This window comes from Ranitomeya variabilis, chromosome 1, assembly GCF_051348905.1.
Source record: "Ranitomeya variabilis isolate aRanVar5 chromosome 1, aRanVar5.hap1, whole genome shotgun sequence".
In the NCBI taxonomy this organism is placed as follows: Eukaryota; Metazoa; Chordata; class Amphibia; order Anura; family Dendrobatidae; genus Ranitomeya; species Ranitomeya variabilis.
In genome coordinates this window covers 680,967,047-680,991,668 of record NC_135232.1, presented here as the reverse complement: position 1 = coordinate 680,991,668, position 24,622 = coordinate 680,967,047, and the positions used below count along the sequence as shown (strand labels likewise).

General features: G+C 47.7%; 1 protein-coding gene across 6 annotated transcripts in view; it reads right to left on the bottom strand.

Annotated features, from left to right (window-relative positions):
• PCNX4 (pecanex 4) overlaps window positions 1-24,622 on the bottom strand; it is a 96,569-nt gene that overhangs the window by 20,078 nt on the left and 51,869 nt on the right. For all 6 annotated transcript variants that reach the window (XR_013215790.1, XR_013215789.1, XM_077265370.1 and 3 more), the window contains one exon: window positions 8,963-9,326. Coding sequence is in view for 4 of the 6 variants with exons in the window: in XM_077265370.1 (XP_077121485.1) it covers window positions 8,963-9,326 (364 nt within the window). In the remaining 2 variants the exon portion in view is untranslated. The remainder of the gene's footprint in view (window positions 1-8,962; window positions 9,327-24,622) is intronic.

The following is a 24,622-nucleotide window of genomic DNA, read 5'->3' as shown; positions in this document are numbered from 1 at the left end:
GCCTTAGCAATTGTTTTCTGACCTAATAATTTCAAGTCAGATAACACTTACCATATATACTAGAGCATAAGCCGACCCGAGTATAAGCCAAGGCACCTACTTTTGCCACGGAAAACTGGGTAAGCTTATTGACTCGAGTTTAAGCTGGGTATGCATTGTCCCCTCTTCCCTGTCCTGCTATGCATGGCTCCCCCTTCCCTGTCCTGAATGCCTCCCCATCCCTGTGTGCATGCCTCCTCCGTTCCTACCGTTTGCATGCCTCCCCATCCCTGCCTGCATACCTCCCCATTCCATCCCTGTCTGCATGCCTCCCCATCCCTGTCCTGATATGCATGCCTCCCCCTTTTTGTCCCTGTATGCATGACTCCCCCGTTCTGTCCCTGTATGCATGACTCCCCCGTTCTGTCCCTGTATGCATGCCTCCCCTGTTCTGTACCTGTATGCATGCCTCCCAGTTCGGTCCCTGTATGCATGCCTCCTTATTCCCTATCCCTGTGTGCATGCCTCCTTATTCCCTATCCCTGTGTGCATGTTTCCCATTGAAAAAAAACAAAAACATCATACTCCCCTACCTGCGAGCCCTGGATGCTGGCACTGCATCTCGTTCCAGCCGCCAGCGCCTGTCTGCAGCCCTTCCCACTCAGCGGTCACATGGTACCGCTCATTAAGGTGATGAATATGTGCTCCACGCCTATGGGAGTGGAGACGTGTCCATATTCATCACCTTAGTGTGTGGTACCACGTGACCGCTGAGCACAGGAGGAGCCGCAGACAGGCGCCGGCGGCCGGAACGAGATGCAGTGCCAGCACCGAGGGTGCACAGGTAGGTGAGTATGATGTGTGCGCCGGCTCCTGGCACCCGCTGCTCCGCTGGCTTTCTGTACCGTGACTTGTGTATAAGCCCCCTCAGCTTATACTACTCACCTACCTGCGGCCCCCTCGGTAGTTTTCAAAAATATTTTATTAGGGGATTTTTACAATATAGGGGATAATGGGTTAGGAAAGTAATGAAGGGAAAGGAAGGAATCCATACAAAGGAAAAGAGGAAAGGGGTTAGGGAGGAACAGGAGAGAGGGAAAATGAAGGGAAATTAAGATCATATTAACATAGTTGCACCACAACAATATATCAAGTGCAAAAACAAAAAAAGTATAGATTAAAAAAATTCTGGCAAAGTAATAAGACATCAAATAAAGGGGCTTTTCATGCTTGGAGAAAAAATTACGTTCCAAGAGGACCATTTGGAATTATATTTAGATAGTTATTCATTAAAGTTAAGGACATTTCAAAGTAGTTATGAGAGAACTTAACCCCTTTCTGCCAGCTGACGGAATAGTACGTCAGCTGGCAGAACCCCTGCTTTGAGGTGGTCTCCGGCGGTGAGCCCACCTCAAAGCAGCGACATGTCAGCTGTTTTGTACAGCTGACATGTGCGCGCAATGAGCGCGAGCGGAATCACGATCCGCCTGCGCCCATTAACTAGTTAAATGCCACCGTCAAACGCTGACAGCGGCATTTAACTAGCGCTCCCGGCCGCGCGGCTGGAAGTGCTCGGACCGCTGACCCCCGTTACATGATCGGGAGTCATCGGTGCATTGCCATAACAACCAGAGGTCTCCTTGAGACCTCTATGGTTGTTGATGGCCGATAGCTTTGAGCGCCACCCTGTGGTCGGCGTTCAAAGCAACCCAGCATTTCTGCTACATAGAGGTGATCTGTGCTTCACCTTTATGTAGCAAAGGCGATCGAGTTGTGCATGCTTCTAGCCTCCTATGGAGGCTATTGAAGCATGCCAAAATAAAAAAAAAAAAAGTGTTCAAAATAATAAAAAAATAAATAAAAAAATATATTAAAGTTTAAATCACCCCCCTTTTGCCCCAATCAAAATAAAACAATAAAAAAAAAAAATCAAACCTACACATATTTGGTATCGCCGCGTTCAGAATCGCCCACTCTATCAATAAAAACAAAGGATTAACCTGATCGCTAAATGGCGTAGCGAGAAAAAAAATCAAAACGCCAAAATTGTTTTTTTTGTCGCCGCAATATTGCATTAAAATACAATAGTGGGCGATCAAAAGAACGGATCTGCACCAAAATGGATCATTAAAAACATTAGCTCGGCACGCAAAAAATAAGCCCTCACCTGACCCCACATCACGAAAATTGAAGACGCTATCGTTATCGGAAAATTGCGGAATTTTTTCATCAAATTTTGGAAAAAGTTTTTACCACTTAGATAAAAAAGAACCTAGACATGTTTGGTGTCTATGAACTCGTAATGACCTGGAGAATCATAATGGCAGGTCAGTTTTAGCATTTAGTGAACCTAGCAAAAAAGCCAAACAAAAAACAAGTGTGGGATTGCACTATTTTTTGCAATTTCATCGCACTTGGAATTTTTTTCCCGCTTTCTGTTGCACGACATGGTAAAACCAATGGTGTCGTTCAAAAGTACAACTCGTCTCGCAAAAAAATAAGCCCTCACAAGGCCATATTGACAGAAAAATAAAAAGTTATGGCTCTGGAAATAGGGGGAGTGAAAAACGAAAAAGCTCCAGGGGTGAAGGGGTTAATATCAATTATATCAGAAATAGAGGGAGTATCCATCGATTTCCACTTTGATGCAATACAGGTTTTTATGACAGAAAAAATATGTAAAGAAACTTGTTTAATTTTTTGAGGGAGGTCATCAGCTTCCAGAAAAAGGAGAAATTTTGACAGGAGACTTATTTTTTTTTATTCAATAGTAAAGGCAAAGCTTTCCTAAGTATCGAAAGTTTGGGACATTCCCAGAATATGTGAAGAAGATTACCTCTTTGACCACAATTACTCCAGCATAAATCGGATTGATCAGGAAATGCATTTTTAAGTCTAGCAGGAGTGTAGAACCACCTAGATAAAATTTTTTAAATAATTTTCATGTAAGTTTGCACTAGTTCCACCGCTTTTTTCCATTTATCTAGGAGGAAATTATTATTGAGATCTTTTTCTCACCTCCACATATAATTCAGTTTTTCAAAAGAGACATCAGAGTTAAAAATCGCATATTCCTCATATTCCAAATTGAGTTATTCATAGGATTCTCTAAAAGAGTAACAATTTCTCTTGAAAGGGTCAAAGGTAAAGTGAATTGATTTCTAATATACTACCTTAACTCTAGAAAATTATAGAATTCTTCGTCAGGAAGATTGTATAGGATTTTCAATGACCGAAAGTTTATAAATCGAGTCTAATTTAGGCCCCATTACAAGTGAAGAACAGTCTATAATTCCAAACTTTTCCCATTTTTTACATGGAAAATGTGGTAGAGCTGTATGAAAAATTGAGATAGGAAGTTTGTTGGGATTAATGTTACATTTATTAGTTTTTGAGATATTACGGTATATAGCTTTTTCCAAAGTGAGATAGAAGATTTTATCAAAGAGTGATTAGGTAAAGAAAGAGATGGATCCAATAAATGGAATATTATCAATGATGATAAAGAGGAATTATTATTAGAAGCTTTTTCAAGTTCTGTCCAGCTAGGTTTGCCAGATTCAAGGAACCAGTATCTACTTTGAATAATTATATTAGAAGCATGGTAGGCATAGATATTAGGTAGGCCGATTCCACCATTTTTCTTATGTTTAAACAGTGAAAGTTTTGAGATCCTTGCAGGTTTAAATTGCCATATAAAATTGGATAAATGTTTCTGCAGTTTATTAATCCAATGGTCAGGAATTTGGATGGGGATAGTACGAAATATGTATTGGAGCTTAGGAAGAATCATCATCTTAAAAAGAATAATCCTGCCTAACCAAGATGTATTGGATTTATGTGCTGAAAAAATAGGCTTATACACGAGTATATACGGTAATATATGACACCCCACTGAGAGAATTTAAAAAATTATTTTCTTTTATTCATTTTATTGGTGATTTTTGAAGGATTCTACAGCAATTTGCTTTCTTTGCACAATGATTGTTTACATGTATTTGCACTATACACTTTACATATATTCTAATACATAGCCAGTATGTTCCTTATAATGTGGCTTGTCAGACTCTGGATTGCATTATTTATATTTCTATGTGATTGTTGCTAATAAAATTGAATATTTTGGATTATACTCTGGTCCGTTTTGGTTCAAATATGAGTCTTTGCTGAGCTCTCGGTCCAAAACAATAGCTCTGTAGCATCTGTGGGCAATATTGCGTATAGCACAAGCCAACCAGCCTAGATGGGGACAGAATGATCGGTTAAGGGGTTATCCGGGCCTTTGATTATTTTTCTCTCTGGGATGAAAAACTTACTAGCAGGTAATTGCTAAATACCTGCCTGTTCTGTGATGATCTCTCCTGGCTCAGAGAGGCCACAGACAGCTCCTCCCAACGCTTCTACTGCTTCTGGAGACATCACGTTGAAAGAGCAGCTTCTTCTCTTCCAGTCCGCTCTGTTGACCAAGCAGCTTCTCTTCCAGTCCGCTCTGTTGACAGAGCAGCTTCTTCTCTTCCAGTCTGGTATGTTGACCAAGCAGCTTCTTCTCTTCCAGTCCGCTCTGTTGACCAAGCAGCTTCTTCTCTTTCCGTCCGATTTGTTGATGGAGCAGCTTCTTCTCTTCCAGTCCGTTCTGTTGACGTAGCAGCTTCTTCTCTCCAGTCCACTCTGAAGCCGGAGCAGCTTCTTCGCTTCCAGTCCGCTCTGTTGACGGAGCAGCTTCTTCTATTCCAGTCAGCTCTGTTGACCGAGCAGCTTCTTCTCTTCTAGTCCACTCTGTTGACCGAGCAGCTTCTTTTCTTCCAGTCCGCTCTGTTGACAAAGCAGCTTCTTCTCTTCCAGTCCGCTCTGTTGATGGAGCAGCTTCTTCTCTTCCAGTCCACTCTGTTGACGGAGCAGCTTCTTCTCTTCCAGTCCGCTCTGTTGACGGAGCAGCTTCTTCTTCTCCAGTCCGCTCTGTTGACAAAGCAGCTTCTTCTCTTCCAGTTGGCTCTGTTGATGGTGCATCACTGCCAATGTCATACTGATTAACAATAGGGAGATAGCTGTAAATCATCATGGCGTCAGTAGTGATGCCTTATCAACAGAGCAGAATGGAAGAGAAAGAAATGCTCTGTTGATGTGAGATCAAAGGAAGCAGGAGTATTGGTGCCTGAACCAGATCAACGAGGAGCAGAAAAGGCCCCTTTTGCCAGTAAGTTCTGAGCCATATAGCAGAAAAACAAAGAAAACTCCTCCTTTAATTATTCTGTCCCTACACAGCCTGCATGTTGTCCTATCTTTACAAGATCATTTAATGGCCCGCAATAAAATGACCAATAAGCCAATGAGAGGCTGACTTAACAAGGGCTGATAATTGAGAACGGGTGTTCTTGTGATTGCTCATTTACCAATTATCGGCGTAAATAAATTGGCTTTTAGCCTGTAAACATTACGTTTTTTAAATGTATTAACCCCTTTACCCCCAAGGGTGGTTTGCACGTTAATGACCAGGCCAATTTTTACAATTCTGACCACTGTCCCTTTATGAGGTTATAACTCTGGAACGCTTCAACGAATCCCGGTGATTCTGACACTGTTTTCTCGAGACATATTGTACTTCATGATAGTGGTAAACTTTCTTTGATATTACCTGCGTTTATTTGTGAAAAAAATGGAAATTTGGCGAAAATTTAGAACATTTTGCAATTTTCCAACTTTTAATTTTATGTCACACAAAATACTTAATAAGTAGCATTTCCCACATGTCTACTTTACATCAGCACAATTTTGGAACCAAAATTTTTTTTGTTAGGGAGTTATAAGGGTTAAAAGTTGACCAGCAATTTCTCATTTTTACAACGCCATTTTTTTTCTTTTAGGGACCACATCTCATTTGAAGTCATTTTGAGGGGTCTATATGATAGAAAATAACCAAGTGTGACACCATTCTAAACTGCACCCCTCAAGGTGCTCAAAACAACATTCAAGAAGTTTATTAACCCTTCAGGTGTTTCACAGGAATTTTTGGAATGTTTAAATAAAAATGAACATTTAACTTTTTTCACAAAATATTTACTTCAGCTCCAATTTGTTTTATTTTACCAAGGGTAACAGGAGAAATGGACCTCGAAAGTTGTTGTACAATTTGTCCCGAGTACGCCGATAACCCATATGTGGGGGTAAACCACTGTTTGGGCGCATGGCAGAGCTCGGAAGCGAAGTAGCGCCATTTGACTTTTCAATGCAAAATTGACTGGAATTGAGATGGGACGCCATGTTGCGTTTGGAGAGTCCCTGATTTGCCTAAACATTGAAACCCCCCCACAAGTGACACCATTTTGAAAAGTAGACCCCCTAAGGAACTTATATAGATGTGTGGTGTGCTCGTTGACCCATTAAGTGATTCACAGAAGTTTATAATGCAGAGCCGTAAAAATAAAAAATCATTTTTTCACAAAAGTGATCTTTTCGCCCCCAATTTTTTATTTTCCCAAGGGTAAGAGAAGAAATTTGACCCCAAAAGTTGTTGTCCAATTTGTCCTGAGTACGCTGATACCCCATATGTGGGGGAAAACCATTGTTTGGACGCATGAGAGAGCTCGGAAGGGAAGGAGCGCTATTTGACTTTTCAATGCAAAATTGACAGGAATTGAGATGGGACGCCATGTTGCGTTTGGAGAGCCACTGATGTGCCTAAACATTGAAACCCCCCCACAAGTGACACCATTTTGGAAAGTAGACCCCCTAAGGAACTCATCTAGATGTGTTGTGAGAACTTTGAACCCCAAAGTGTTTCACTACAGTTTATAACGCAGAGCCGTAAAAATAAAAAAATCTTACTTTTTAGCCCCCAGTTTTGTATTTTCCCAAGGGTAACAGGAGAAATTGGACCCCAAAAGTTGTTGTCCAATGTGTCCTGAGTACGCTGATACCCCATATGTTGGGGTAAACCCGTTTGGGCGCACGGGAGAGCTCGGAAGGGAAGGAGCACTGTTTTACTTTTTCAACACAGAATTGGCTGGAATTGAGATCGGACGCCATGCCGCGTTTGGAGAGCCCCTGATGTGCCTAAACAGTGGAAACCCCCCAAGTATAACTGAAACCCTAATCCAAACACATCCCTAACCCTAATCCCAACGGTAACCCTAACCACACCCCTAACCCTGACACACCCCTAACCCAAATCCCAACGCTATTCCCAACCGTAAATGTAATCCAAACCCTAACCCTAACTTTAGCCCTAACCCTAGCCCTAACCCTAATGGGAAAGTAGAAATAAATACATTTTTTTAATTTTTCGCTAACTAAGGGGGTGATGAAGGGGGGTTTGATTTACTTTTATAGCGGGTTATTTAGCGGATTTTTATGATTGGCAGCCGTCACACACTGAAAGACGCTTTTTATTGCAAAAAATATTTTTGGCGTTACCACATTTTGAGAGCTATAATTTTTCCATATTTTGGTCCACAGAGTCATGTGAGGTCTTGTTTTTTGCGGGATGAGTTGTCGTTTTTGTTGGTAACATTTTCGGGCACGTGACATTTTTTGATCACTTTTTATTCCGATTTTTGTGAGGCAGAATGACCAAAAACCAGCTATTCATGAAATTCTTTTGGGGGAGGCGTTTATACCATTCTGCGTTTGGTAAAATGGATAAAGCAGTTTTATTCTTCGGGTCAGTACGATTACAGCGATACCTCATTTATATCTTTTTTTATGTTTTGGCGCTTTTATACGATAAAAACTATTTTATAGAAAAAATAATTATTTTTGCATCGCTTTATTCTGAGGACTAACTTTTTTATTTTTTCTTTGATAATGCTGTATGGCGGCTCGTTTTTTGCGGGACAAGATGACGTTTTCAGCGGTACCATGGTTATTTATATCCGTCTTTTTGATTGCGTGTTATTCCACTTTTTGTTTGGCGGTATGATAATAAAGCGTTTTTTGCCTCGTTTTTTTTTTGCGGTGTTCACTGAAGGGGTTAACTAGTGGGACAGTTTTATAGGTCGGGTCGTTATGGACACGGCGATACTAAATATGTGTACTTTCATTGTTTTTTTTTATTTTGATAAAGTAATGTATTTATAGGAACAATTTATTTTTTTTTTTAATTTTTTTGGGGAATTTTTTTTTTTTTTTTTTTTTTTTTTACACATGTGAATATTTTTATTTTTTTTTTTACACAAGAACATTGCCCCAGGGGGGGCATCATGTTATAGTGTAAGATCGCTGATCTGACAGTTTGCACAGCACTCTGTCAGATCGGCGATCTGACGTGTACAGCTCCTCCAGGCTTCCCGGCGCCTGCTCTGAGCAGGAGGAGGAGGAGGCAAGAGACCCTCGGAGCAACGCGATCACATCGCATTGCTCCGGGGGTCTCAGGGAAGCCCGCAGGGAGCCCCCTCCCTGCACGATGCTTCCCTATACCGCAGGAACACTGCAATCATGTTTGATCGCAGTGTGCTGGGGGTTAATGTGCCGGGGGCGGTCCGTGACCGCTCTTGGCACATAGTGCTGGATGTCAGCTGCGATAGTCAGCTGACACCCGGCCGCGATCAGCCTCGCTCCCCCCGTGAGTGCGGCCAATCGCATATGACGTACTATCCCGTCGGTGGTCATACGGGCCCACCCCACCTCGACGGGATAGTACGTCCAATGTCAGAAAGGGGTTAAATACCAATGTGACGTAAAAACGTTCTACATTCTTCCTCTTATTACACCCCTTTACTATTCCTCTCCATGTGCAGCCCCAACTATTTAGCAAATTGATAAGTCATTTATTAACTGTTTAATTAAAATCCCCCCTCCCCCCAAAAAAAATGAATTAAAGGAAGGCGATTGATAGCCTTCACTATATGAGATGCATAAACCTAAATACACTGGTCCATACCTTACAAGCTACTTCTCTCACCAAAACCGCGTATATTGATAAAAAGTGACTTTTTACAAGAGTTAAAATTTACTATAAACTTTAACGTGCAGCACATGTGACACCTACCGAGACTACCTGAAGCAAAGGCAGATTGCAGTGCAGCAGCGAAGCCTGGCACCATTTGCTGGTAATAGACGGTATCAGCGCAGACGCAGGCTGCGGCACCTACAGCTCCCGGCCAACTGCGGATAGGTCGTGGGAATCCAACCAGGAAGACGGGCAAAGTGAAAAGTGCCAGTAAAGGTGAGGAGAGGAGAGCTGAGAGGATGATGAAGGTCAGCACCACGGGGAAGAAGATAATGTTCACTGTAATCAGACTGCTTGTAGATTTCCTCCTTTGTTTCTTCTCAGTCCAGGACGTCAGCAGAACAGTTAAAGCAAACTGCAGCTTAGAGACCAGCTGACATAGCCGGTCACGTATTATAGCAACCTGAGAGGGACGGAAAAGAGCAATGTTATATATTTACAATGTAAAAGGACAGCGACTGCAATCTGTGGGGAGCAATGAAAGAAAATAAAGATATTTAGTCGACAATCTCCAGAGTAAAATCTTCCGTTTCTATTGTATTCATCAAGAGAATGCCAAGAGTGTCCAAAGCAGTCAAAGCAAAAGGTGGCTACTTTGAAGAACCTAGAATATAAGACATAATTTCAGTTGTTCCACACTTTTTTGTTAAGTATATAATTCCACATGTGTTATTTCATAGTTTTGATGCCTCAGTGTGAATGTACAATTTTCATAGTCATGAAAATATAGAAAAATCTTTAAATGAGAAGGTGTGTCCAAACTTTTGATCTGTACTGTACAAATATAAACCACAATCTTCCCCCCTACCCCTTACACTACTTCTCCACTGAGCACAAAACGACTCAAAACTAATTAAATACAATTTCTATCCTATATTAAAGGGAACCTGTCAGCTGTTTTGGCCGCTATAAGATATGGACACTGCCTTTCAGGCCTTATCTACAGAATTCTATAATGCTCCCGATCCGACCTGGAAGTGAAGAAAAATACGTTTTTATTATACTCACCCGGGGGCGGTCCGGTCCGATGGGTGTCGCAGGTCCAGGTCCGGCACCTCCCATCTTCTGCGATGCCGCCCTCCTGCTTCTTCATTGCTCCTGCACTCCTGCGCAGGCGTACTTCTTTGCCCTGTTGAGGGAGATTACTGCAGCGTGCAGGCGCCGGGAAAGGTCAAAGAGGCCCAGCGCCTGCGCACTGCAGTAGTCTCCTCTGCCCTCAACAGGGCAGATAAGAACACAGCACGATGCCAGGGAGCAATGAAGCAAGCTGGAGGGTGGAAGCGCAACAAGATGGGAGGCGCTAGACCCGGACCTGCGACACCCATCGGACCGGACCACGTGAGTATAATAAAACAGGGATTTTTGTGTACTCACCGTAAAATCCTTTTCTCCGAGCCAATCATTGGGGGACACAGGACCATGGGTGTTATGCTGCTGCCACTAGGAGGACACTATGTAATACAGAAAGAATAGCTCCTCCCCTGCACTATACACCCTCCTGCTGGCTCCAAGTGAACCAGTTCGATAACAAAGCAGTAGGAGCTTAACATTTAACCAGGATGAACTATGTCAAAACCAAACCAACACAGAAAACCAAAGCCGTTAGGCTAACAGGGTGGGTGCTGTGTCCCCCAATGATTGGCTCAGAGACAAGGATTTTACGGTGAGTACACAAAAATCCCTGTTTCTCCTACGCCTCATTGGGGGACACAGGACCATGGGACGTCCTAAAGCAGTCCTTGGGTGGGGAACAATCAACTGTAATTGCTCTATGTACCCACAGGTTACAGATGCGGCACAGCCGCCTGCAAAATTCGTCTGCCGACGGTTGCATCTGCCGAGGCCTGAGAATGAATATGGTAATGTTTTGTAAACGTATGCAGACTGGACCAGGTCGCAGATCTGCAAACTTGTGCTGCCAAAGCTTGGTGCCGGATGGCCCAAGACGCACCCACTGACCGAGTAGAATGAGACTTAATCCCTGCTGGGACAGGATGACCTCTGACTCAGTAGGACTCCTGAATAGCTCAACGAATCCATTTGACTATTGTCGCCTTGGAAGCGGGAAACCACTTCCTTGGCCCTTCCGGGAGCACAAACAGGGCATCTGACCTGCAGAAAGACGCCGTTCGCGAGACGTAAGGGCATCCCTAAATCCAGTGTGTGGAGGGCTTTCTCGATGCGATGACCTGGTGCCGGACAGAGTGACGGTAAGACAATCTCCTGATTGAGATGGAAGGATGAGACAACTTTTGGCAAAAAGGATGGGAATGTTCTCAAAACCACCTTATCCTGATGAAAATTCAGGAACGGAACTTGACAAGATAAAGCCGCCAGCTCTGAGACTTGTCTAATGGACGTGACCGCAACCAGGAAGGCAACCTTCCGTGAAAGAAGGGACAGGGAAACATCCTGTAGAGGTTCGAAAGGAGCTTCTTGCAAGGCTCCGAGGACCAGATTAAGGTCCCATGGTTCCAACGGCATCTTATAGGGCGGCACCCTATGGGAGACTCCCTGAATGAACATCTTCACTTGTAATCTGTTGGCAATCCTGCGTTGGAACAGATCGGACAGGGCTGAAATCTGCCCCTTGAGAGAACTAAGGGCGAGACCTAAGTCCAAACCTGTTTGTAAAAATTCGAGGATGGAAGGAATGGAAAATGCAAGAGGAGAACGTCCCCGGTCATTGCACCAGGAAAAGAAGGTTTTCCAAGTGCGATGAAGTGCTTCCTAGCGCTGATCATGGAAGAGATGAATTCCGGAGAGAAACCTGCCTGGGTTAGAACCCAGGACTCAACGGCCATGCCGTCAAACAGGGCCTTGGAGTTCTGGTAGTAAATGGGGCCCTGTGATAGCAGGTCTGCACGATTCGGTAATTGCCAGAGAACATCGGCGACTAGTTGAACTAGTTCCACGTACCACGCCCGGCGTGGCCAATCTGGCGCAGTCAGGATTACTGGTACTCCCTCCGCTCTGATCTTCTTGGTGACTGTCGGCAGTAAGGGGAGTGGGGGAAATATGTACGGAAACCAAAAAGGATGCCACGGGAGTACGAGTGCATCTGCCCCGATGGCTGCTGGATTGTGGGACTGAGCTATGAAGTCGGAAACTTTGGAATTTAGCCGTGAGGCCATCAGGTCCACGTCCGGAGTTCCCCAACGGCAGCAGATCTGGTGGAAGATCTCCGGATAGAGAGATCACTCCCAGAGTCGAGGCCTTGACGACTGAGGAAATCTGCCTCCCAATTGTCCACTCCCGGGATGTGAACAGCAGAAATCAATGAGCGGTTTTTCTCGGCCCAACGGAGAATGTAGCCTACCTCGCTCATGGCTGCCATGCTGCGGGTTCCTTCCTGTCAGTTGATGTATGCCACTGCAGTGGCATTGTCAGACTGAATCCTGATGGGACGACCCGCCAGGAAGGGATAGAATTGGAGAAGAGCTAACCTGATTGCTCGAATTTCTAAGATGTTGATCGGAAGGCGTGATTCCTGAAGTAACCAGCGGCCCTGAGCAGTGTGATGTAGGAACACCGCTCCCCAGCCTAGAAGACTGGCATCTGTTGTTACAACTAGCCAATGTACTGGAAGAAAAGACTTCCCTTGATTCAGGGAGGACTTCAATGTCCACCACCAGAGGGATTGACTGACTCGCTGAGGAAGGAAGAACCGACGGTCGAGGGAGAACGGGTTCCTGTCCCAAACAGCCAGGAGGGCAATTGGGCAAATGGAACCGCCTCCATGGCTGCTACCATCCTGCTGAGGACTCTCATACTGAAGCGCAGAGAGCGAGTGCAAGGTTGAGAGAGCTTCTGAGCTTCCCGCTGTAAGGCTGAGATCTTTTCCGGGGGAAAAAGCACCAACCCCTGGGACGAGTCCAGTATCATTCCTAGAAAGGAAATTCGCTGCGCCAGTACTGGGGAAGATTTTTTTGAAGTTTATTTTCCAACCCAGGCGAAAAAGAGAATCTATTGTGATGTTCACAGCCTCCTTGCGGGCGCGGAAAGAGGGGCCTTTGATGAGGATATCGTCTAGATACGGTAGCACCACCACACCTCATCATGACCTTGGTGAATACCCTGGGAGCGGTGGCAAAGCCGAAGGGCAAGCAACGAATTGGAAGTGTTGTTCCTGAACTGCAAAGCGAAGAAACCTCTGGTGAGAAGGGAAAATTGGAATGTCGAGGTACGCGTCCTGGATGTCTATAGACGCCAGGAACTCACCTTTTTCCATGGAAGAGATGACAGAACGAAGCGATTCCATTCGGAACCGCCGTACCCTGATGAACTTGTTCAGCAGTTTTAGGTCCAGTATGGGCCGTACTGTACCGTCCTTCTTTGGAACAATGAACAGGTTTGAATAAAAACCTTGAAACCTTTCGCTTTGAGGGACCGGGATAATAACCCTGTCTTCATTTAGAGAGCTTATGGCTTGGAAGAACTCTGATGCCTTTGCCCTGGGCTACGTTGTGCCCGGCCGGGTCTGGAAGATGTGGAAGTAGAGGACCAATTTGAGTTGGAACGAAAAAAAATGGGGACCGAGCCTGCTGTTGCTGGTTCCGAAAGGGTCTCTGTTGTGGGAGAAATTTACTCTTCCCTCCAGTGGCATTGGAAATTAAATGATCGAGTTTTTCGCCAAAAAGGCGACCGCTCTGATATGGTAAAGTAGTCAATTACTTTTTGGAAGCAGAATCCGCACGCCAGTCCCTGAGCCATAAGGACCTCCGAATGGTGATGGCGTTTGCTGCTGAAAGGTCTGCTACCTCGGGAGGAAGATTGGTATCCAGAACAGCTGAAAACAAGACCTCAGCCCAATGGGTCATAGCCTTAGCCACCCACGTAGCGGCAAAAGATGGAAAGAGTGCGGCTGCTTCGGCTTCAAAGGCTGAACGAGCCATATTGTCAATCTGACGATTGCTGGGGTTTTTAATCGAGGCGCCCTCTGAAGAGGATAAAATAGATTTAGTAGCTAGGCGCGATACTGGAGGATCTACCGGAGGACACTGTGGCCAATCCTTTCTCAGATAAGGAGCAAAGGGATATTTTGACTCCATGGGCTTTTGCCCTGTGAAGCGTTTATCTGGACAGATCCTATGAGATTCAACGATTTCCTTAAATACGGGATGATTGGCGAACACTCTGTGAGCCCGCTTGGTCCTCTTAAAGGACACAGCATGATCCATTTTAGATAAAGGTTCCTCATCTAGCTTCAGGGCCTTGTTTACTGACTAAATGAGAGTCGAGACTCTCCTGATCGTGTTGAAATTCCTGATCTAGGAACGTGTCAGAATCGTCCTCTGAGACAGGTTCTCTACTAGCCCCAAGGGAGGGGGAGCGAGAAATGGAACTCTCAGAGCCCAATACCCGGTGATAGTCTAGGGACAAGGCATGAGTCCTTTTCCTAAAAGAGCGAGAGCTCCTTCGTAAGGTACGACTCCTAGTGTACAAGGGGTTCTGATCATCGGAAGCGTTGTCCGTAAGAGTGCCCTGGTTGGAGAAAGGGTCTCGGAACGAGTCTAACGCTTTGGCCAGGGATGCCATAGACCGGGTAAGAGAGGTAGCCCACTCAGGGGGACTAGGCTCACTGGGTTCGGTATCAGTAACAGGTGGTTCCTGAGCAGTCACCGGTTCACAAGCTGAGCATAATGCAGTATTGTGACCCCGGGGTAGACATACCTTACAAGAGGTACAAGCAGCAAAAAACAGTGTGGGTTTTCCCAAATTTTTTTAGGCTTTGAGAAATAGTGTAGCCTTGAGGAGAGCGCTTACTAGCAGGGGACGGGTTAAGTTATGTTTCTGCAGCTTACCCAGGTCCTGTGTCTTGAGCCCCGGAGGAGGTCCGCAATGTGTCCACAGAAATAACTAATCCCTGAAGCTGTGATTGAAAACGCTGGAGCAGCGCTGCAGCATCAGCCCTGTGGGTGTCCAAAGATGGCCACCGAGATCAGGACGAGAAGGCGCTTCTCGCAGAACGAGAGGCGCCAGAGAGAGTCGGAGGCGGTTACTGCCGGTGAGCGGAGCCAACGTTCCGGCCTGGACGAGAGCAAAGCCGGGGGCTAAATTTTAAGCTTGCAATTGCGACTTGCAGCGCCGCGGCCGCTATTTGTGTGGACCGACATGACCCACGCACCCGGGCTTTAAGGTATATGTGGACCTCCCTTATCCCAGGGACCAGGACCTCCCCAGCGCCTCGGCCCCGCAGGTGTACTCACAGTAGATGCGGTGGGCCGGTGCTCAATCCACCGTCGCCATAGTCAAGGAGGGGGTGGAGAGCTTCTGCCGCCTTCCATCATCCGCTAAAACAGTGGTGATGCTGTGGGGGGCTGCACGGACGCCATAAACATCATGTCTGGCTATGCACCTGGCTCCAGGAGAGGTAAATGGAGGGCTACTCCATGTGGTCGCCTGCTATGGAGGGGGGAGATCGGAACGCGAAGGAACCGTCGCCCATAAAGTGAGCTCAGGGCTGGCATCCAACAGTGCAGGAAAGGGTACGGGGAGGGACGCTCCGCGTTCTTGCCTGTTAATGGTTCGGGGGAGATCGGAACCTAGAAAGGATCCGTTGCCCCCATTCGCTCTGTTAAGGGAAAAATAGAATAAAAATAAAAACGGCGGGGTCTGAAAGCACCAAGTGCCTCCTACAGACACTAAGCAAGAACTGGTTCACTTGGAGCCAGCAGGAGGGTGTATACTGCAGGGGAGAAGCTATTCTTTCTGTACTACTTAGTGTCCTCCTAGTGGCAGCAGCATAACACCCATGGTCCTGTGTCCCCCAATGAGGCGTAGGAGAAACTTATTTTTCTTATCTTTCAAACTGGATCGGGGCTTATATACAGCATTATAGAATGCTGTATATAAGCGCAGAAAGGCGGTGGCCGCATCTTATAGTGGCCAAATCAGGTGACAGGTTCCCTTTAAATATTCTATGTTAACCCCTTCCCGACATGCGCCGTACTAGTGCTGCTCTGAACAGGCGCCGGAAAGCCTCCTGCACAGCCTGTCAGATCGCTGATCTGACACAGTGCTATGCAAAGTGTCAGATCAGCGATCTTATGTAATATAGTGATGTCCCAACCTGGGACAATGTTATAAAGTAAAAAAAAAAAAATAGAATGTATATAAAAAAAAAAAAAAAATCCCCAAATAAAAGAAAAAGAAAATACATATTTTCCAATAAATCCATTTATGTAAATAGATAAAAAAAAAAAAAGTACACATATTTGCTATCGCCGCGTCCGTAACGACCCGCTCTATAAAACTATGTCACTAGCTAACCCCTTCAGTGAACACCACAAAAAAAAAAACAAGGCAAAAAACAATGCTTTAAAGTAAAATTAATTTAGACATCAGTAGGTTAAGTGTTTTTGAATATCCATATTGAATCAGGAGCCCCATATAATGCTCCATGCAGTTCATTATGGCCCCATAAGATGCTCCATACAAAATACGCCCCATATAATGCTCCATGCAGTTCTTTATGGCCCCATAGATGCCCCATATAATGCTCCATGCAGTTCATTATGGCCCCATAGATGCCCCATATAATGCTCCATGCAGTGCTTTATGGCCTCATAGATGCCCCATATAATGCTCCATGCAGTTCATTATGGCCCCACAGATGCTCCATATAATGCTCCATGCAGTTCATTATGGCCCCATAGATGCTCCATATAACATTGTGCCACATGTACTGCTGCTGCTGCTGCACTAAAAAAAAAACAAAAAAAAACATACTCACCTCTCGTCGCTGCCCGCTGCTCCTCAGCGTCCAGTCTCTCTGCACTGACTGTTCAGGCAGAGGGCGGCACGTACACTAATACGTCATCGCGCCCTCTGCCTGAACAGTCACTGCAGAGGACACGGAAGACGAAGCGACGCCGACGCTGGAAAGAGGGACAGGTGAATATGAAATACTCACCTGCTCCTGACGCGGTCCCTGCATGTCCCACGGTCTCCGGGCACCGGCAGTTTCTTCCTGTAGTGAGCGGTCACATGGTACCGCTCATTACAGTAATGAATATGCGGCTCCACCCCTATGGGAGTGGAGTCCATATTCATTACTTTAATGAGCTGTACCAGTGACAACTGAACAGGGGAAGAAGCTGCCGGTGCCGGAGACCGTGGGGCATGCAGGTGAATATTTGACAGTTGTCGCTCCCCCTCACCTGCAGACCATGACTCGAGTATAAGCCGAGAGGGGCACTTTCAGCCCATTTTTTGGGGCTGAAAATCTTGGCTTATACTCGAGTATATACGGTATTTTGTATGATATGACTCTCTAATTTAAGGGCATAAAAACTAATAGTTTAAAAATTGCAAAATTTTCGCCAAATTTCCGTTTTTTTAAAAAATAGCTATTTTTGTGTACTTACCATAAAATCCTTTTCTCCGAGCCACTCATTGGGAAACACAGGACCATGGGTGTTATGCTGCTGTCACTAGGAGGCCAACACTAAGTTGAGACAAAAAGAGTTAGCTCCTCCCCTGCAGTATACACCCTCATGCTGGCTTCCAGAGACCCAGTTCAGTGTAAAAGCAGTAGGAGATTAATAACAATATATTACATAACATTAGAGTATAAAATGCCAGAGAAAGTCAAGAACCAAAAAAGTAACGAGCCGTAAGGCTAACAGGGTGGGTGCTGTGTCCCCCAATGAGTGGCTCGGAGAAAAGGATTTTACGGTGAGTACACAAAAATCCCTATTTCTCCTTCGCCACATTGGGGGACACAGGACCATGGGACGTCCCAAAACAGTCCCTGGGTGGGAAACAATACAACCAAATAACTCCGTGTACCATCTATATATATAATTGTCTAAGGGTTTTTCTGTCTGTCTGGTTGTCCTGGAAATCCCGCGTCTCTGATTGGTCGAGGCCTGGCGGCCTCGACCAATCAGCGACGGGCACAGCATGGCGACGATGATGTCATAAAGGTTGCCTCGACCAATCAGCGACGGGCACAGTCTGCCACGAATTCGCCTCGACCAATCAGCGACGGGCACAGTATCGACGTAGATGTCATAATGGTTGCCATGGCGACGCTGATGTCATAAAGGTTGCCTCGACCAATCAGCGACGGGCACAGTCTGCCGCGAATTCTGGAATCATCATTGTCCATATACTACGGGGACATGCATATTCTAGAATACCCGATGCGTTAGAATCGGGCGACAGTCTAGTCTGACTATAAATGCGCGACGGCCGCTTGCAGAATACGTCTGCCGAGGACCGCATCTGTAGAGGATTGAATGTGGACATTGTAGTGTCTTGTGAAAGTATGCAGGCTCGACCACGTTGCAGCCTTGCAAACCTGCTCCGAGGTTGCCTGGTGCCGGATGGCCCAGGTAGCACCCATCGACCGAGTGGAGTGTGCTCTAATCCCCGCCGGGATAGGCCTGCCCCTGACCCAATAGGACTCTTGAATTGCAGAACGGATCCATCTGGCTATTGTGGCCTTAGACGCGGCGGAACCCTTTCTGTGACCCTCCGGGAGGACAAAGAGGGAGTCCGATTTGCGGAAGGGAGCAGTCCTAGAAATGTACCTCCTGAGGGCCCGTACCACGTCCAGGGTGTGCAGGGCCTTTTCGACCCTGTGTTTTGGCTGTGGGCAGAAGGAGGGAAGAATGATATCTTCGTTAAGGTGAAAAGATGAAACCACCTTAGGGAGAAAATCTGGAGATGGGCGTAGGACTACTTTGTCCTGGTGAAAGGAAAGAAAAGGCGCCCGGCAGGATAGTGCGGCCAACTCCGAGACCCATCTGATAGATGTTAGTGCCACAAGGAAGGCGACCTTCCAGGAGAGGACAGATAGCGGGACATCCTGCAGAGGTTCGAACCGAGGTTCCTGAAGCACGCCCAGAACCAAATTGAGATCCCAGGTCTCTAAAGGCATTCTGTAGGGGGGTTCCACGTGGGAGACCCCTTGAATGAAGGTCCTGACCTGCAAGTTGGCAGCAATCTTACGTTGGAACAACACAGATAACGCTGAGATCTGACCCTTGAGAGAACTGAGCACCAGGCCGGAATCCAAGTCTGACTGGAGAAAATCCAAGATAGGGATTGAGAAAACAAGCGGAGGGCGACCTCGGAGCCTGCACCACGAGAAGAAGGTTTTCCAGTAGCGGTGGTAGATGCAAGCGGAAGACGCTTTGCGAGCGCTTATCATGGTGGGAATGACGAGCTGGGAGAAACCAGCTTGAGTTAGAATCCAGGTTTCAACAGCCACGCCATTAAACGTAGGGCCCCTGAGTTCTGGTGGTAGATCGGCCCTTGGCGAAGCAGGTCTGGACGGACTGGTAACCGCCAGGGGACGTCGGATACGAGTTGAACGAGCTCCGCGTACCATGCGCGACGTGGCCAATCCGGGGCGACAAGAATCACCGGAACCCCCTCCGTCTTGATTTTTCGGATCACCTTCGGCAGAAAGGGATGCGGGGGAAACACGTACGGGAGTTGGAACCGATGCCACGGGGATATCAGTGCATCCACCCCGATGGCCTGGGGATCCCGAGAACGTGCCATGAAGTTGGGAACTTTGGCGTTCATTCTGGATGCCATCAGATCCAGGTCCGGAGTCCCCCAGCGAAGGCAAATCTGCTGGAAAACCTCCGGAGGTCCCATTCCCCCGAGGCGAGATCCTGACGGCTGAGAAAATCCGCCGCCCAGTTCTCGACACCTGGAATGTGCACTGCGGAAATGGTGGAGTGGTTGGCCCAACGGAGAATGTGGGCGACCTCCTGCAACACCACCCTGCTGCGGGTACCCCCCTGATGGTTTATGTACACCACCGCTGTGACGTTGTCCGATTGGATTCGAATTGGGTGACCCGCGAGTAGGAAGTGAAAGCGTCTCAGGGCAAGTCTGATCGCTCAAATCTCCAAAATGTTTATGGGAAGTCTCTACTCCCGAATTGTCCAAAGCCCCTGGGCAGTGTGGTGGCGAAACACCGCTCCCCAACCGAGGAGACTGGCGTCGGTAGTTACCACCAGCCAGCGGATCGGGAGAAAAGACCACCCCTGGAGGAGAGATGATCCCAGCGTCCACCATGTGAGGGCTTGCCTGATCCGTGGGGACAGAGGACATGGCCGATCGAGGGATAAGGGACTCCTGTCTCAATTGTCCTGCAGAGCCTGTTGTAAAGGGCGGAGATGGAGCTGAGCGAAGGGAACCGCTTCTATTGCGGCCACCATTTTCCCCAGGATCCTCATGGCAAACCGAATGGACCGCGGGCGGGATGACAGAGCGTCCGAACTCCCTGCTGAAGCTCTTGGGCCTTGGACCGAGGTAGCAAGACCAGCCCCTTTGACGTGTCCAGGATCATGCCTAGGAAGGAGATCCGTTGGGCAGGAATGGGGGAGGACTTGTCCAAGTTGATTAACCAGCCCAGGCGCGAAAGAGAATCCAAGGTAATGTGGACGCTTGCTTCGCAGGCCTGATAAGACGGACCCTTTATCAGGAGATCGTCCAAGTATGGCAAAACGACCACTCCTCGGGAGTGAAGAATGGCCATGACCTTTGTGAATACCCTGGGCGCAGTGGCAAGGCCGAAGGGTAAGGCCATGAATTGAAAGTGGTCCTCTTGGATGGCAAAACGGAGGAACTTTTGATGTGGCGGGAAGATTGGGATATGGAGATAAGTATCTTTGATGTCTACTGATGCTAGGAATTCGCCTGTCTCCACTGAGGAAATGACTGACCGAGTGACTCCATCCTGAAGTGCCGAACCTTTGCGTACTTGTTTAGGAGCTTTAGGTCCAAAATAGGGCGCAACGTTCCGTCCCTTTTCAGAACGACGAAGAGGTTTGAGTAAAAACCTCTGAATCTCTGGTGTTCCGGGACCGGAACAATGACCCCGTTTTGGCAGAGGGATTTGATGGCGCAATGAAGTGCGCGAGATTGAGCCCCCGAACTTGGGAGACGAGAGGGGAAAAACCTTGCTGGAGGAGAGGCGGAGAATTCTATTTTGTAACCAGAAGACACCAAATCTCTGACCCATTCGTCATGGACGACGGAAAGCCAGACTTGTTGAAAGAGAAGCAGACGTCCGCCTACTTTGGAGGTGTCGACTGGGAGAGTCCCCGAGTCATTGTGAAGGGAATCTGGCAGGCCTGGACCCTCTGGTTCTGGGTTGTCTAGGTTTTCCTCGCCAGGACTGATTCGGCCGGTATGAAGGCCGGGAGTCTCTGTCTGTGCGTGGAGATCATTCTGACCTGGACGAGGCTGCGGAGTTGGACCAGAATGGGCTACTGCGAAAAGGCCGAAAGCGAAAATATTGTTGGCGCTGAAAAGCAGTTTTTGGCCTGTGTTGTGGGAGGAACTTGCTCTTCCCACCTGTAGCGTCTGAAATAAGCTGGTCTAATTTTTCTCCAAAGAGGCGTCTGCTCTGAAAAGGAAGGGAAATCAGAGACGACTTTGAGGAAGAATCTGCGCGCCACTCTCTAAGCCAAATAGCTCTCCTAATGGTGATGGCGTTTGAAGCCGCAGTTGCCGCACAGTCCGCTGCGTCTAATTACGCGTACTTCACAATCTCCAGCCATGGCAATTTGTTTGGCAAGGTCTGCCGCCTCAGACGGGAGATCCTGTTCCTGAATGGATTTTGCCAGGGCATCTGCCTAGAAAACCATCGCTTTGGCGACCCAAGCCACCGCGAAGGAAGGAGATAGGGAGGAACCTGAGGCCTTGTACACTGAGCGAGCTAGGGTATCTAGCTGGCGTTCTGTGGGATTTTTAATTGAAGCAGCATCAGGTACGGATAAGAGCGTCTTGGTAGCCAAGCGCGATACCGGAGGATCTACTAGTGGAGATTCCATCCAATCTTTAACAAGATCTGCGGAAAAGGGATACTTCGATTCCAGGGCCTTTTTGCCCGTAAAACGCTTATCCAGTCGCGAACACCTTATGGGAACGCTTGGTCCTCGTAAAGGAGACTGAATGGTCTGGAACCGAATTAGGGTCATCATCCACTTTTAGCGCATGATTAACTGCCTCGATGAGGGAGTCAACAGTAGATCTAAACTCCGGAGCATCCAGATCTAAGGATGCGTCAGACTCATACTCAGCCGTGATCGCTACGAGCCCCTGGAGAGGGTGAGCGAGAAGTGGAGCTACCAGAGGCTGAATGGCGTGGTGAATGCTCAGGAGAGGTAGTGCGGATCCGTTTTTTGGATGACCGTGCCTCCTTGCGGTGAGAGCGGCCCCTGCTGGCCGACGCTTCCCCTGATATGGAGGGATCTCTTAACCCATGAAAAAGAGTGCCCCGCTCCCCAGAGGGGTCATGAAGGGCTTCAATCGCTTTGGCCAACGAAGCCATGGACTGCGACAGTGATGCAGCCCACTGAGGGGGGCTAGATACACTGGGGTCGGTAGCGGCGGAGGGCTCCTGGGCACATTGGGCATCACAGGCAGGGCAGAGAGGGGAACTTTGAGGCCGAGAGTGAGGAGCCTGGCAGGTGGTACACGCAGTAAAAAAGGTGGTATGCACCTTAGTGGTCTTTTTACCCCTTGACTGGGACATGAATGACGCGAGTGTGGGCGGAGCCTATCGAGATGCGGCCTGTACTAGGCCGAAGCCGGGAACTAAATTTTCGGCTTCGGCCGGCGCGCACCCGCGGACCGCTGGCAAAAACCGCCGCGGAGCCCATACCGCCATGGAGCCCTCCCCAAAACGCGACCCCTACATGCACTTACCCCTACGTGGGGGGGGGGGGCCTGAGAAAACTCGGATCTCCTCTTCTGTACCAGCTCCCAAGGCAGATAGGACGGTGCAGGGTTAGGGGAGCCTCCATCCACCATCCCCATGAAAGGGGGGTGGAGAGGAACCGTCCGCCTCCTTCCATCATCCGCTTTTTCAGTGGTGATGCAGTGGGGGCTGCACGGACGCCACAGTGGGAAAGGTGCCTCTGAACAGCCGAGGGTGAGACCTGGTGGGCAGGGCAGATGTCCGGCAATAAGACCTGGCTGCAGAAGAGGATACTGGAGGTGACACCAGTGCTCGTCTGTGAATCAGGGGGGGGGGGGGGGGGGGGAGAGATCGGTGACCTTGAAGGGGCCCGTCGCCCCAAACGTCAGCTCGGGTAGTGGCATCCCACATCGCAGGAGAGGATACGGAGAGGTAAAACTCCTGTGCTCGCCTGTTGTTGATTCGGGGAGATCGGAGCCTTGAAAGGTTCCGTCGCCCCTTCGTCCAGTAAGGCTACTTTCAGACATAGCGCATTTTTGAGCGCTATTTTGCGGGAGCTTTTCAAAAATGCGCAATGTCATTTTCGTCTGCCGGCAAAGTGAATGAGAAATTCACTTTGCCGTTCAGACACACCGCAAAAAAACGCGGCGCTTTTGTCTGCAAACACGCCGGCGTAAAAAGAATTGACATGTCAATTCTTTACGCAGCGACGTGTCTGCGTATCCCCATAGGGCCCCATATTACCGTCCACACACAGCGCCTTTGTCCTGGGTGTCGGCGTCTTTGTACGGAGGGGTTGACATCCAGGACCGGACGTGACGTCGGACAGGAAGAGGGAAGCCCCCGCCCCCCAGTGAAGCAGCATGGAGTCCTTCAACAGAATGAGCATAAACGTGGGGCTGCTGATCGATTTGGTATGTGTGTGTGTGTGTGTGTGTGTGTGTGTGTGTGTGTGTGTGTGTCCCCCCATGCGACGCTAGTGCCACCATTGTGCTAAGTCGCCGTATGGGACTACTACTCCCATCCGGTATTAGGATGGGAGAGTTGTCCCTGTGTCCGGCGACTTAGCACAATTGTAAAGTTACACAAAACACCTACACACAATACACATACATGACACACAGTACAGTACATACAACACATAACAGAGTATATACTCACCAACAGCACACTTGTAGGCGAAGCCCTCGATCCTCCAGGAAAAAATCCAAAAATAATAAACCAAATTCATACTCCCTGTCCGCAGAATCCATAAAACGAGTGTCCCACGCCGATCCCCTGCTCTCCGGCGATACACTGCCAGGAGCGAAGCTCCTAGCAGTGTATCGCGTACTGTTCCGGAGTTCAATGGCTCCGGCGTCTCGGTTAACAGCAGTACAGCTGCGTTGAACTTTCCCACGCAGCACTGCCGTTAAGCGAGAGTGCCGGGGTCAATGACCGCCGGTAAACTCGCTCGCGCATGCGCAGTGACACACCGACAGGAACTATGGCTCCTGTCAGTGTGTTGCTGCAGCCGTGGAGAGCAGACATATCTCTGGATGTGTCTGTTCTCATTGGAAAATCTTGATACGTGGCACTTAAATACGTGGCAATTAAATACGTGACACGTGGCACTTATACGTGATACGTGTCACTTAAATACGTGGCACTGCAATACGTGATACGTGGCACTTTGATACGTGGCACGTGTCACTTAAATACGTGGCACGTGGCACTGAAATATGTGGCACGTGGCACTGAAATATGTGGCACGTGGCACTTTGATACGTGGCACGTGGCACTGAAATAGGTGGCACGTGGCCCTGAAATACGTGGCACGTGGACCTGAAAAACGTGGCACTGAAATATGTGGCACGTGGCACTTTGATACGTGGCACGTGGCACTGAAATACGTGATACGTGGCACTTAAATACGTGGCACTGAAATACGTGGCACTGAAATACGTGGCACTGAAATATGTGGCACTGAAATACGTGGCACTGAAATACGTGGCACTGAAATACGTGGCACTGAAATATGTGAT